General features: G+C 36.8%; 1 protein-coding gene across 7 annotated transcripts in view; it reads left to right on the plus strand.

Moving 5' to 3' along the window:
* The first annotated feature begins 367 nt into the window (after positions 1-367).
* triob (trio Rho guanine nucleotide exchange factor b) overlaps positions 368-15,675 on the plus strand; it is a 181,439-nt gene continuing 166,131 nt past the window's right edge. For 2 of the 7 annotated variants that reach the window (XR_009437662.1, XM_059567335.1), the window contains exons 1-2: positions 368-637; positions 12,231-12,281. Coding sequence is in view for 6 of the 7 variants with exons in the window: in XM_059567335.1 (XP_059423318.1) it covers positions 571-637; positions 12,231-12,281 (118 nt within the window). In the remaining variant the exon portion in view is untranslated. The remainder of the gene's footprint in view (positions 638-12,230; positions 12,282-15,675) is intronic. The other 5 variants (XM_059567329.1, XM_059567331.1, XM_059567328.1 and 2 more) reach the window with 3 other exon arrangements.

Raw genomic sequence — 15,675 nt, forward strand, 5'->3', positions numbered from 1 at the left:
ATAAGCAAAACGTATATCTATAAGATATCATATCATCATAAGAAATATGATATCATATCTGTGAAAATGTTTAGTTTTTTAAAATAATGTTCACTCACATGTGTGCTATTTAAGCTGCCGTGAAAGTGTTTGATAGCCTATTTCATTTTATTGAATCAAAGACTGGAGGTTTATACTTAATGCTTTTTAATTAATGGAAAAAGCATCCTAAAGTTGCTTCTTGACGTTTTGTAATTTTGGACTACAGCATTGTGATTGCTGAGGTGACCTGTGGGGGGGTGTAGGGGATTCCTGGAGACCCCCTTCTTGAAGAAGACCTCCCCTCTCCCTCCCTTCATCCTTTTCCTCCTCTCTACCATCTGAAACTCAGGAGCGCCGCCGATCGGTACCGACACCTCTCCAGCGAGCTAAAGCCAAGATGGAGGGTCTGCGCTCAGCGAGTACAGGAACGAAGCCACTCTTTGCTTTCAAATGAAGAGGATTTATTCTTGATCAGTCACTTGATCTCGAAAATCGACACTGACCCGTTTTTTGGGGAGTTTTTTTTGAGGGAGAATCACTGATCCGAGGATGAGTTCAGGGGAGGGAGAGGACACATCTAAGGAGGCGGCCGACATAGCGGCGTTTTTTAAATCCGGTAAGTGGAGAAGAAGAGAGGGGCGCGCGGTTCGGTGTTTTCGTGCTGATGAACCCGCTGATCCGGATCCTCGTTCACGTCAGTGATGCGTGACCGAACTGATCGGGACCATAGATCCGAACATATTTTTTTCACCTCTGAGATGTTGATGATGGTTACTGTGAATCTGCAAACGTGCTTTTATGCCCATATACCTTTACGAAACAAAAGTATATGGTAATGTAGCATACTGCAAAATATAATGCGATATATTACATAATACATTTACATATATTGGAAACTAGAACTTATATATTTTTAAATATACAACAATATATGCATTGACAATATATAGCTATATTGATACATAATATACTATTTAGAAATGAAGATAAATATAAATGTTCATTGTTTGATCCTTTATTGAGTATGGAGGTATTGCACATAGATGTTCCCATATAAATGTGAATGTATGTACATACATATATACACACATTACAGTAGATTTCTAGTTCCTAGCATGCTTTGCTTCTGACTGTTAAAGGAGAGTAAAACATTTTAAAATTAAGTTTTATTTCATGTGTTTTGGCTCAATATTAATATAGGGGGATGTCTCTTAGTGTTTAATGTTGTATTATTTTGAAATGTAAAAGGTTTTCTGGTATGTGTAAGTTTGTGGGCTTACCATTGTGCAGAAGAGTAGAGTCTGTGGTCAGGAAGAAGATTGGCCAAACACTGTTAATTTATATGTTACTTTATTTTTAATAAGTAATAGTATTGCACATGTTCAGCACAGTGATAGTCTGCTCACTAAGTGCTTTAATATGAGCTAGTGTGCTCATGCTGTTGTAAACTAGCTATATTTTAAAATATGAAACATGTATATCATAAATGATTGTTAAATATAAGAAATATAATTTCCATATATGCGTGTATATACTGCATGAATATATGTTCAATTTATTTTTACACATGCACATTATAAAGTGTGTTACCGAGTATAAAATGACATATTGTGATATATAAGTAAATATATTATTGCATATTTTTCAATATATGAAAATTAATATATTAGGAAATATATTTTCTTTGCGTAAGGGTATAGTTGGCAGGTTAAGGTATATAAGTCAATCACTTTGAATGCTTTTACATGACATCATTTATTTGGAATATGACATTGCGTCTGAATGTGCACAAAACATAGCCATGAAACAAGTCAGCACACAGACCAGCAGCTTTTTCTTAAAACCTTATGTCATATGTCATTGTTTATAAGTGTGATGTTTGAGTTCACAGAAAGGTGACGTCATAAAGCTTGGCTCAGGCAGCTATGCATTTTTAATGGTGCTGCTGTGTCAGTGGTGTCATCATGCGTGTCAGTGATGTCATATATCACCAGCCATCTGAGTTAATTCACGTTAATACACTATTACCCTACATTCACAGACATCATGGTGTGAATTTTGAGATCATTCTGCTTCTTTATACACCACTTTGGCAATCTACTGGTTGGGTTGTTGCAGTCAGCTGTTGCTGTGATTTGTGTCAGCTGTCTCTGCAATACCAGGTGCATCCAAGAAGGGACTCTGTAATGGGCCATGGACCTCATGAGTGACAGCAGGAGTGTCACAATATTAAATGATTCATGTAACTAAAGGAAATCTGATGTTTGTTTAGTTAAACAGTATGTAAGTTGCTGGTTTGCTCATGTTATGTCCTAAATGTCAAGAAACAAGGTGTTATACAGTAAGATTCACACTTCCCATTAGAGCGAAGTCTTTCCAAGGGTCTATTTTAAAGCACTGCAGCATCCTAGGGCAGTGTTTCTGAACGAAGCCTTCTCTCTTTGACTCCTCCGGTTGGTCTGTTAATTGCCCCATGCCTGCTCAACACTCAAGTTTTGGCACCGACAAGCTTTCTCTCTAGCTGTCTTTGCGTTAAACACATTTTGTGTGTCCAGAAAATTGGATGTCTCATCAGTGACCTACTTAGTCACTGAGCATTGAATGGAGTCTCTCTGGGGCAAGACGCCCACCTAAAGAGCTTTTGTTCAGTTTTGAGGACTGTTGCAGATCTTGCACACTAACCTTGGCCTGCATTCTGAAGTACCTTTTGATGCTGAGAAAAGAAAATGGCTCAGTGCTTGCTAGAAGCAGCACGGAATAGTGATGGTGGTCTGTTCAGTCAGTTAGAGGCATCCATAAGTGGAGTGTGTGACAGATGTTTCAGAATATTGGTGTCACTGGTTTATCCAGTTTTGTTGGGAAAAACAAGACACAAACTGAATGAATGCAATACAAAATGAGTAAAATTAGAAAAAAATAAATTAATTAAGTATATGACTCTTTGCATTAAAAATAAATATTTTAATGCATTTGCCATAACAATAAATGCTAACATATTAAAATGGCGGTTTACACTATATTGAAACATTTAATTTTTAATATTATGTAACCTGTTCCATCATATCTGTCCACAAAGGTCTAAAAGGCTTGACAACCTTAGTTTGAAGACCCCGATCCAGATTATTTCTGTCATAATAACAAAATCAGTAACAAGTGTATTGTTACTAAATCATTTTGTGGTCATGTTCCCAATAGTCATGTTCTTTATACATGTCATGCTTCTTATACAGTAAGTTTGCTGACATTGACATAATCACTTTTCTAATGCAGACTAATGCATTGGAACAGCTGAAGGCTGGATCACACAAAACCTGAGCCCTCCCTCAGAGTCTATCAGCAGCAAACCACTTCCATAGAAAATGTTCCCCTCTGAGCTGAGTTAGTCTTTTTAACTCTTTACTGTTCTGTCTTGTAATTGGTATGGCCAAACCTCCTTTGAAGTCTGTTGCAATATAGAGCGAGAAACTGTGACTTCCGAATACTTGATTCTCTGTTGTGGTGGCTCTGTGCCTTTTATCCAAAACATCTCAAGGTGTTGTTGCACCAACTTTCCAAATTTGTAATCATTTAACTGTCTGTTTTTAAAGTTAAGGATCCAGATGAGGTGTGAAAATCCGTTGTGGCCTCATTCTTGAAAGGAAAGGACGATCTTAATTTAAGTGATGTCAAACCTTATGATATTGTTTCACTTCCTCTGATACTAAAGTGACTTTTTGACTTGATGAAATGATTCCCAAATGAAAGTTATCATTTTATCAATAATTGTGCAATTTACCAAATGCAGCCTAATGAAATTGCTCATATCCTGTACTGGCAGTGTTTGACTTAAAGAGATCTGTCATTGCTAAAATCATTCTCAACTTACGTCTTTTTATGTGTTATTAGAGGTTAGCTAAAAGTGAAGGGAGGATTGTGGCTTGGGTTATTTCCTAACATTGCCTCACTTTGATCAACTATAAAACATAATTACATTGGAAAGAAACATGCTATTTGAGACAATTACACATCTGATTATCACATGATATGAAAAATGAGATAAAATTTTCCCCTTGTATGGTCACTTTATGTTAGATTGTGGGTAGTGCTAAATGCTGAGGATCATAGCTGCTTGACAAAGTAATCACTCCCCTATAAATTTACCCAGAAGGTACTTTAAGATTATTTAAAGCCAAAGTGTGTGATTTCTGTGCCACTTGTGGCAAAATTGTATTCCAGATAACTTCCCTCATCTACCAGTGGTTGGAAAAACAGATAGCTCCACCCCAAAGGCACACTACTTGTTGAGTCAATAGCGGATTAACAGAATGCTTTCCCATGTCAAAAATTCATAGTTTTCATTCACGTGATTGGCAGGGAGACTTGAAATGCAAAACATCCTTAAAGGGATACTCCACCGTGTTTTCATATTAAACTATGTTTTCCCCTTAACTAAGACGAGTTGATACATACCTCTCTCGTCTCAGTGCGTGCACTCAATTGCTTTGGCGCGCGGTGACACTTTGAAAGCACTTAGCTTAGCCCATTCATTCAATATGGGCCAAGCAGAGAAGCTACCAAACGCCTCCACGTTTTCCCTATTTAAATACAGTTACTCGCGTAGTGTAACTCGACCTAGAACGGTAACACAAAACAAAACGTTGCGCTTTTCTAAGCGTGTAAAATGGATAACTATATTGTATGGCGGAATACCATGGCAAGTGCTTGTAAGCACTTCGTCTTGGCGCAGTAATATCTTCACTCGTGAAAAATCCTCTCACCGGCCCCCGCTCCCTCTAGTGAAGATATTACTGCGCCAAGACGAAGTGTTTACAAGCACTTGCCATGGTATTCTATACTATACAACAGTGGTCTCCAACGTGGTGCCCGCGTGGAGTCTCTGAGTCGCCCGCCGAGCACCTTCTATAAATAGCCTGAATTGTAATCTTTCATTTTTTTTTTAATCTGCACGTCTCTCTATCTCTCTCTCTCTCTGCGTCTCGTGCGCGCACCTCTCTCTCTCTCTCTCTCTCTCTCTCGCTCTTCGTCTCGCGCGCGCGCACCTCTCTGTCTCTCTCTGTCTCTCTCTTTCTCTCTCGCTCGCTCTGCGTCTCGTGCGCGCACCTATCCTGTTCTCTCTGCGTATCGCGCGGCAGAGGAGCAGCGTTTTAATTTAGTTAAACACAGATATTATGTTGCTTTTCTAATTTTACATGCAAGTATGTAAATTATATAATTCAGTCACTATTTCAGGACCGGCCCGCGGCATAGGCGGTATAGGCAAATGCTAAGGGCGCCACTCATCCATAGGGGCGCCAGAATGAGTTTTTTTTTTTATAATAGGCTACTATTTAAAAACCATTAATTCGAAATACTACCAAATAAAGCAAAAAAAAAAAAAAAACGCGCACGATCAGTTGTTGGTAATTTGTTGTGTAGCGTGCCCGACGCCGCATCCAATGTAGACAGCACTGCTTTTGTTAACACACAGCTCGTAGAAACGGGCCTGGCAGCTCGCGCCAGTTCTAGACACGGTGAAAGTTTCCTGATTGTGACGGAAGGCCGAATTTACATGACACATTATAAATGAGCATAGTCTGCGATAGATACAGTGCCAAAAAGAAGAGAAGAGGATAAAGACAGAGGTAAAGAGACGTAGTGAAATAACAATTTATTGCATAGGAGTAAGATACTATAATTTCATGGCAGTTATTTTTACCTTAAACTTAATGTTAGCAGTTGTTCTGAGTTCTGAGTCCCCAGACTGTGATTTTGACTGTTGTGCAGTTTTGGGGGGATACAGTACAGGCCAAAAGTTTGGAAACATTACTATTTTTAATGTTTTTGAAAGAAGTTTCTTCTGCTCATCAAGCATGCATTTATTTGATCAAAAATACAGAAAAAATTTAATATTGTGATATATTTTTACAATTTAAAATAATTTGTTTTCAATTTATTATACTTTAAATTATCATTTATTTCTGTGATGAAAAGCTGAATTTTTTAGCATCATTACTCCATTCTTCAGTGTCACATGTGACATCCAGTCTATCACATGATCCTTTAGAAATCATTCTAATATGATGATTTATTATGAGTGTTGGAAACAGTTCTGCTGTAATGTGTGTGTGTGCATGTATGTATATATATATATATATATATATATATATATATATATATATATATATATATATATATATATATATGCTAAATCATGAACACAATGACAGGGTGAAATGGGCTGTGATGCATGGGGCGCCAGGTAAAATCTTGCCTAGGGCAGCAAATTGGTCAGGGCCGGCCCTGCACTATTTCATATTTATGCGGTTGTTCTTTCTCCCTTTCCCCCTGTGATTTTGTCTATATCGCGAATATAAGACGACCCCCCATATTTTAGGACAAAAACGCCTATTTTTAGGACAACAAAAACTTGTCTTATATTCGGGTATATACGGTAATTATATATTCAATAGTCATAATATTTAACAATATTACTGTTTGTTGTTGTATTTTTCAAAACTTGAAACTGTGTGTGTGTGTGTGTGTGTGCGTGTGTGTGTGCCTATATCAAACAAGTAGCCCTCAAGACTATTTTATCCCTTCAGGGAGCCCTCACTCACAAAAAGGTTGGAGACCCCTGCTATACAATATAGTTATCCATTTTACACGCTTAGAAAAGCGCAACGTTTTGTTTTGTGTTACCGTCCTAGGTCGAGTTACACTACGCGAGTAACTGTATTTAAATAGGGAAAACGTGGAGGTGTTTGGTAGCTTCTCTGCTTGGCCCATATTGAATGAATGGGCTCAGCTAAGTGCTTTCAAAGTGGCACCGTGAGCCAAAGCGATTGAGTGCATGCACTGAGACGAGAGAGGTATGTATCAACTCGTCTTAGGTAAGGGAAAAACATAGTTTAATATGAAAACACGGTGGAGTATCCCTTTAAGGCCCATTCACACAGAACATGTTTTTGCATCCATAACACAAGACACAGTGCAGAATGCCTTCTCTTCCATGATGACACTCTGTCTTAAAAACACTCATCTGTGAGACACAGCAAAAGACATGAGCACAATGGTCACAAACGTACGTCTAGCATGTTTAAATAGAAAAACAATGCAAAAGTAGCACATTATCACTGTCTTAAAGCATTAAGCTACATATTATAATGGTTATCTATGGAAAACACTTCAGGTGCAATTTTGCCCATTGCATTCATGTTCTGGGCGCATTTGCTTATCAGACTGCATTATCAGTAATGTGTACTGAATTTGGTCTTTTAAAATTACTGTGATAATACATTAGTAGCCTACCTAATGCAAACCTAGTAGAAATAATTGGTGGGCAAGGAAATCCTTGTTTTGCCCTCCAGGTGGGCATATGAGTGTGTCATCTCATGAAAATGATAAATGCCCAAGTATCCTGAACCAGACCCCAGAGTCCAACTTATTTAAACTGAATTGCAATCTTGTTTACGGCAGCCTGTGAGGTTGATCATAACCATTATGGCTTGTGAAGTAAAAAAGCATTGGATTATGTAATATAATGAAGCCCTGAATGATCAAATATTATCTGAACCTACTCAACACAAGTGCTGTAATGTGGTTGCTGCAGATGCAGAATTGATTCAACTGGGAAAATAACTTTTGAGATAAAGAGAAGCAAGGCATTAAATATCACTAAGCTTAGTTATTGGGTACCATTCATGTAATCATCCTTTACAAAAATGCACTGTGACAATACCATGGTATCAGATTATCATTGACATATTGTGGTTTTTACATGGTACATCCTAGCAGTGATGCGCGGGTTGATCCAAAATGAGCGGGTGCCTGCGGGTTACGAGTCATCCAAAAATATTTTTAATGATATTCGGGTCGCTGTCGGTCAGGTCGTTTGAAATAAAGATGCCAATTAAACCTTTCTTATTTATATAGTACAAGACACAATTTTGAAATACACAGGCCTACACTTTATTGGCTGAATAACTGGCGCAAAGATGATGCACAAGCTCAGTCTTCAGGTAGAGATGGAGGCGGCAAGAGAAAAGGTGAAGACGCTGTTTTTGGCAAAACATGATTTTGACGACTTCATTAAGATTTGTTTTATAGAAAACTCTTTTTAAAAGATTTTTGTTTTGTATAAATTGTATCTTAATTTTGATCAATGTCAATCAATTGCCCGTATTTTATAAATAAGAAGCAAATATATAGCAGACAATGTAATGAGGCTCCAGCACGATCACTTGCATTGCATGTGAACTGGAGGGCGCCAAACTCAGCTTGTGCCTCACAGATTTGAGAAATATAGGCTATATATTACAAACTTGAAATGTCTACTTTTAAATTAAAATATTCAAACCAAAATAAATAGGCTACTCTCTGATTATGTAATCCATATGAAATGTGTATTTCTCTCTGGCGTGGCGAGTCCGCATCGTCAACTTAATCTTTGCAGCGACACAGAAAAAAGCAGTTTATTACTAAACAATTAAATGTCTCCTTGCATATTTTCGAACCAGCAGGCCATTCTAGGTTGAGCGAGACCCAACGGAATGAGCGAGTGGAGCGTAATATATGGAGAAATGCGCTCTCCACTTCTGAACAAACCCGAGCCTCACTGTCTGCTGAACAGAAACATCAAAATAGATATAGCCAGACTAGACTATTTTAGAACAAATTATGAGCTTATTGACAATTTTTTTTATAATTCTTGACAAAATTAGAATATATTAAGTTCCTACGTCTATGGCCCAATGATGCTATCGTGAGCATTTACTACTTTTAAAAAATGGGGTTCAGCATGCGGGTCGGGTACAATATTTTCTTTTCCTTTTTTTGCGAGTTGCGGGCGGGTTAGTTGAAAACGTCGGTCGGGTGCTAGGTTATTAATACATTGACCCGCGCATCACTGACTCCTAGGTACTTAAAAAAAATACAATCATGTAATTGTCCAAAGTTGTACTTGAAGGGTTAGAATCTCTTAATTTGCTCTTCATGTCACTGTTTCAGTAGGCTACGATACAATGTAAATGCAGAACAGCATTATGGTACATGAATAGACAATGCTGCTATGTCATCTTCTATAATTGGAAGACGATTATTTAAGTTTACATATCTCTCTCCATCTCTTGAAGGGGTTTAGAGAACAATGATTTTACAATGAGGAACAGATGTTTGAGGGGAGGATGTTATGGATGTGTTTATCTCAAAGTTGTATTTTGAAATGAAGGCAGATGCCCAATGGGCTGCCCAGGAGAGGAAGTGAAGCACACACAGATGTTAAACAGTTTCCTGATTTCTTTCAAAAGTCAAAACCACAGTCATTCAAACACTTGTGCTGTGTTGGCCAGTGAAAATATTCAATAAACCTTTAGTGAAGATCAAATAGTAGATATAATTGCAAAATATTCACTGTAAAAACAATGTGACGATGTTTCAGGTATTACAAGTATTAATAATAAATTTATAATATATTATGGAAGTCTGTTTCTGCCACTGAATAAAAAATAAAAAAAGGTAATTGTGACTTTGTATCTCACAATTATGACTCATTTCTCTGAATTGCATGATGAATTATAAAGTTATAATTATTGTTATAAACTCACAAATTTTTATTTTTGCATTTATTTATTTATTTATTTTTTATCTGTATTGTGAGTTTATATCCTGACTCGCAGTTGTTTATATCTTGCAGTTCTGGAAAAAAATGTAAACTTGCAATAACTTGAAAAAAGTCGCAATTACCTTTTTTATTTTTTATTCAGTGGTGGAAACAAGCTCCCATATAATGTATCTATCTACGCTAAAGTAAAGTAAATAGTTTAGCTTTTCATTTTGTGTAATTTTACCGTAAAATACTGTTTATGTAACAATATGAATTACTGTTTATGTAACAATATGAATTAACAAGAAAAGTAAATATTTCCCTACATATGTTTACACGTTTATATTTTGTATATTTTGTATATTTTGTTTATATAACTAGGGGAAGTCGTGGCCTGGTGGTTAGAGAATCGGACTCCCAATCGAAGGGGTGTGGGTTCGAGTCCCGGGCCGGCAGGAATTGTGGGTGGGGGGAGTGCATGTACAGTTCTCTCACCACCCTCAATACCACGACTGAGGTGCCCTTGAGCAAGGCACCGAACCCCCAACTGCTCCCCGGGCGCTGCAGCATAAATGGCTGCCCACTGCTTCGGGTGTGTGTTCACAGTGTGTGTGTGTGTTCACTGCTCTGTGTGTGTGCATTTCGTATGGGTTAAATGCAGAGCACAAATTCTGAGTATGGGTCACCATACTTGGCCGAATGTCACTTCACTTCACTTTTGTATCAATAATTTTGCTTTTCTATTGTGAGAATTTACATCACTCATATGTAATTTCAAATCTGATATTCTTTCATCCATATAACATAAAAGGAGCTAAACAAAAATACCATTAAAATATTCTATGCAATTGTTATAGACACTTGTACAAATGTGCTTTGTATTTGCGCTTGCACATGAAAACATGGCACATTTGTGTTCCACAGTCCATGGGTGAGTTAATTACATATAAATTAGTCAATTATATGTCAGAATCTAATTTTTGAGTTCACTATTCATTTTACCTCAAATTAATTGATGCCTGAAAATGTGCTGTGTAACATTGTGTGGTGTGTGTTTGCACAAGATACACATCAGGAAAAGCTACTGTAGCAGGTGCATTCACCTAAAATCCTGTTGAGGTAAATCATTTATTCCTGCCATGGGGTCTTTACTCTTGATAAGAGACCACTAGGTCTTGCCACTGCCATATAACCCTTATCTGATCAAGACCTTGTATATTTTCCAGCAGATACTCCCAGATCAGCACTGACATTTGCCATGTAATATTGAGGTTAGGGTAAAGGCCAAGAGTTCTAATGCAGTGTCAGTGAGGAAGGGCAGCGAGTGACTGAGGTCTTATCAGTGAGTGTCAGTCCTCAGTGTAACGAGGGAGGATTTCGTCTTAGCAGTATTGGGGGTCGACTCTTTTAAAATAAGATCATATCACAGTTTCAGCGGAATACTCAATAGGCCAGAGAGCATTCTAAAAGCAAACCACAGGCTGAAGCACACACATGCTGGAGTGTTTTAACTGGAAAAACACTTGCAATGGTTAAACCTTATTTATTCGTGAATGCTTAACTTAATTTTAACCAATAAAGGATGATAACAGGATTGAAATGCAGAGCTGAAGTTAGCGTGAAGGTGTCAACTTGAAGTTTTAAACATCTTCTGAAAATTTGGTGTTATATGGATCTCTGTAAATTTATCAGACATGATGAAATATTTTCTATGCAAACAAACTAAAACAAGAAATAAATCATAGAATTAGTCAAATTGCTACTTTTCTATGCTTGCACTGTTTTTCCTCCACCAAAAATGATGTCACTTCTTTAAAAACTATGTTATTGTTAGGTAAAGTGATGCAACAAAGAGTAAGTCAAGTCAAGTCAAGTCACCTTTATTTATATAGCGCTTTAAACAAAATACATTGCGTCAAAGCAACTGAACAACATTCATTAGGAAAACAGTGTGTCAATAATGCAAAATGATAGTTAAAGGCAGTTCATCATCATGTAATGGAGTGGAATGTGATGAGGACATGAGTAATCTATAAATGATTACCACTTAAAATAAAATTCCAATAAATAATAACAAAACATGTTTGTCTGAAAAATGTTAATTGGAGAAAATTTTGCTCAAGCCAATAATAATAATAATTTTAAATATACCCTTATTTTAAATTTAATCTGATAATCAGATTTTTACAGCTTGTTTAATGTTTTAGTCATGATGAGGAAATGACAATATACTGCATAATATGCACTTGCTGTGCTGAAAGCATCCACTGTGATGTAGATGCAGATACTTGTACTGCACATGACTTTATATGTCAGATAGTTTCAGTCAGATTATTCCAATCAAAATAGATTTAAAGCAAACTTTGAGTGTTAAATTTAGCTATGCTTCTGATCATTACTCTTTTTCTGTCAAATTTATGTAACATGAATCGTTCTTTAGTTCTGAGATCTGTGTTAGGCCATACTGTATGTTTCATGATGTAAAACGCCAATTCAAATGCCAATTTAAATGCCAATTTAAAACTTTACCTCAAAGTGTCAGGAATCCTCTTCATCTCTAAGACTTGATTGAGAATGTTCAGCACTTTATCTAACCCCTATCTCTTTCTGTCATTCTTTGTATTTTCAGAATGTTCTCTTCAAAAATGTGAACCCAAGCTTGAGTTACCCAATCACCCAGGTAAGACACTGTTATTGCTAAAATGTATTTGGTTGAGCTACATTAATATTTTTGCATGGTGTTCAAATTAATCTCCTTTTAGCTATTAGCATTGGTAAAAGAGATGTTTAATCTAATTCATGTGCCATTTATTTTAGCCTGCTGCATAATTGTTTGGTTTCAGTTTTAAATGTCTTGAAGTCCTTGTTCAAGAATATGTAATGCCATCTGTGAGGTTGTTTCGGTTAAGTCTGAAAAAGATTAATCACTTTGCAGGAAATCAGACCTTTATATATAGAAAATTGATTATTATTATTATTATTATTTATTCATTTATTTTTATATCAGACAGTGGGGATGTTCTAGGATATATTTTGAAAGTAACTATACTTGACCCAGTTTTGCCTAATTTTAGTTGAACATTTGCTCATCCCAAGATAAAAGCTTCTGTAGCTAGCTGACACAGTTAATATCTGGTTCTTTAGATTTGCTTATATTTGTTACAGTATTAATTTTATTTTGCTTACACCCTAAAAAGAAAATCTTTTGGCTACTTTCATCAAATCCAGTGTATGTAGTAAAAAATATAAAAACTCTAATATTTAAGAATAAATTGCTGAGGTTTGTGTAGTATTCCTCATGCTGGTTATTGGTGCAATGCTTTTCATCTCATTATTGCTCAAGGTGCACAGAACATTTCTGTGAGTGGCAATGATTCACTTGCACAATGGCCATCTCCAGAGGAGGTCTTTATGCTGTCTGCCAAAATCCTTGACATGCTCATCACTCCCAATAAGTCCCACCATAGCTACTGTGGCCAGTAGAGTGAACATGAAGGCTCCAAAGATTGTTTAGTACTAAAAACCTTAAAACACCTCTTTCAGACAGATGGAAACACGCATATATGCATCGAAACACTTTGGTGGGCTTCTGTCCAACCCTGCTTTCAAGCAGGGTTAGGTCCTATACAATGATGGGTTAATGCTTTACTAAAAATAACTTTGTAGTTCACTTAGTTTGACAAATATAGCAATATAGTATAAAAGGTGGTTAGCACAAAATACTTTTGCAGTTATCTGAGGTTAGACCTTTTCTGAATGGCCAAATGCACAGAGAACAAGGTGCTTGCCATTTGTACAAGGGCAATTGTTTAGTTAAGGCCAAAATGTGCAGGTTTTTGTATTAATCTGAGCTAAATTTGCATTAAAGGGCTGGAAGTATTAAGAACAAGAACGGACCAGCGCACTTGGTCACACAGTCTAGAGACATCTTCTTCTCAACAGCATTTATAAATAGCTGACCTAGTCCAAGTGGACTATTTTCCAGGTTGCCTGTGAAACAGGGCTTGCATATAGCCAGTAGCTAGCGTAGTTTTCAAATGCAGTCTAAAAGAAGGATTTTTTGGACCCAAAGTTTTCAGTTCTTTTTTTTCAGACCTGTTGCACCGAGGCCAAAATAGCGCTGTGATTCCACCGTAGGGCCAGAAGCTCCACTGCACTTCACTAAAACCCACCCATTTACATGCCTCTCAGGAACAACATCATGCAAACCCATCATTATACCAACAAAGAGAAGTTATCAGAAAACTAATAAGAAATAAGTCAAAGGAATTAGCATGATCACAAAAATAAATATTGTTAAATATTTAAATCCAAAAGTATCAATGTTTTACTATAATAAGTGATACATTGATGATAATAAATTAATTTATCAGGATTGAAAATTAGTCACACAGAAATAAATCATTATGAACATAGCCTGCTTATTCAGTTGAGTCTGTTTCTGTTTATTTGTAGTCACAGTAGCCTATATACATCACATTTAGAAAGAATGACAAATTCTATATTTTTATAACTAACATTAATACAGATTAATAATTAACATTTTTATAGTAGTATAGTAGTAACCCTTTCTGTAGTATTGTTGCTGCTGTCATGTTGTGGAGAACCTACAGTACTTTGTTTGGCCTTCAAAAGAGTTTTAAGCATTGCAGAGTAGCGCTTGTTGTTTGTTGTTTCTCTTATCACAAATGCAGACATGGTTTTATGTTTACACGTTGATATGCAATGCAACGTGTAAAAACACCATATAAGTCATTATAATCAGTAATTATGTCCCCACTGGATGCAACAAATGGCAAGTTTGTAATGGGTTTTATTGGTTTTGTCTGGTCATGCCAGGAGACGCCAACGTTGCACCGATAGACGATAGCATTGTGTATCGACGATAGCAGATGTCTCTGTCGATAGTCAAGATGATATTAGACTCATTCTGCTATAATGTATTAAATAATAATAATAATAATAATAACTATTAATATTTTTATTAGGCGGCCGATTATATTTCGGCTATCAAACTGCCTATGGCGTTATTTCCCTGTCAAATGTAGAGAGAGCATTATTGTAGCGCGAAAGTACATTAATATAACACGTGAGCTAGAATACACATTGCTTTTGTAAAAATTTTCTCTGGGCAAACTCAGAGAGTATGCCTGCATTTAAAACGTGTTCAGTGCAACCGCGAATCTTTCCTCTTCGCTTAAAGTAAGCGTGTATGTGCTTAGACTTTGTCCCATGCGTTCGCGCATGGCCAAGTACTCTTCTCTTCGATTTCTTTCTCTTTGCTCTTGGCATAAACGCTGTTAAAATGGCAACATGGATATGTGTATGTGAATATTAAAGTTAAAAGACACTACAATTGTTCTTCGTGTCTCTGGGAAGGAGCGCTCAATATGTGCATTTTTGTCATTCAAATACACACGATGTTCGATGTTTTCCCCCACGCCAACTCTGCCCCCAACTATGACTAGATGCCGACTGTATGTATGTTATAAGTTCACTGAAGTTCAATCAGAGCATAGGCTGTAATTTAGATATATTTTTGAGATGGAAAAATGCAGTTTTACAAATGCTAGAAACGTGGCTTTCTAAGGAAAGATTGCGATCAAATAGCACACCTAGGTTCCTAACTGATGACGAAGAATTGACAGAGCAGCCATCAAGTCTTAGACAGTGTTCTAGTTTATTACATACAGAGTTTTTAGGTCCTATAATTAACACCTCTGTTTTTTTTAGAATTTAGCAGTAAGAAATTATAGATTATTTTAAATTATATATAAAAAATATAGAGCTGAGTATCATCAGCATAACACCATGAAAGCTAACACCATGTTTCCTGATGATATCTCCCAAGTAGGGCTGCACGATGTGTCGTTTAAGCATCGATATCACGATGTACGAATCCATGATAGTCACATCGCAGGATGTGCGATGTAGGTTGTCGTAGTTGATCCAACTGTACGGGCCAGCTGCTCCCCGGCCCTTGACGAATGTGATTCGCAGATTAATTGCACAGCTTAACCATCATAGAGAGAGAGAGCGAGAGAGAGACAGAGAGAGAGAGAGCCCTGGCCGCA

The sequence above is a fragment of the Carassius carassius genome, chromosome 15 (assembly GCF_963082965.1).
Source record: "Carassius carassius chromosome 15, fCarCar2.1, whole genome shotgun sequence".
NCBI lineage: Eukaryota > Metazoa > Chordata > Actinopteri > Cypriniformes > Cyprinidae > Carassius > Carassius carassius.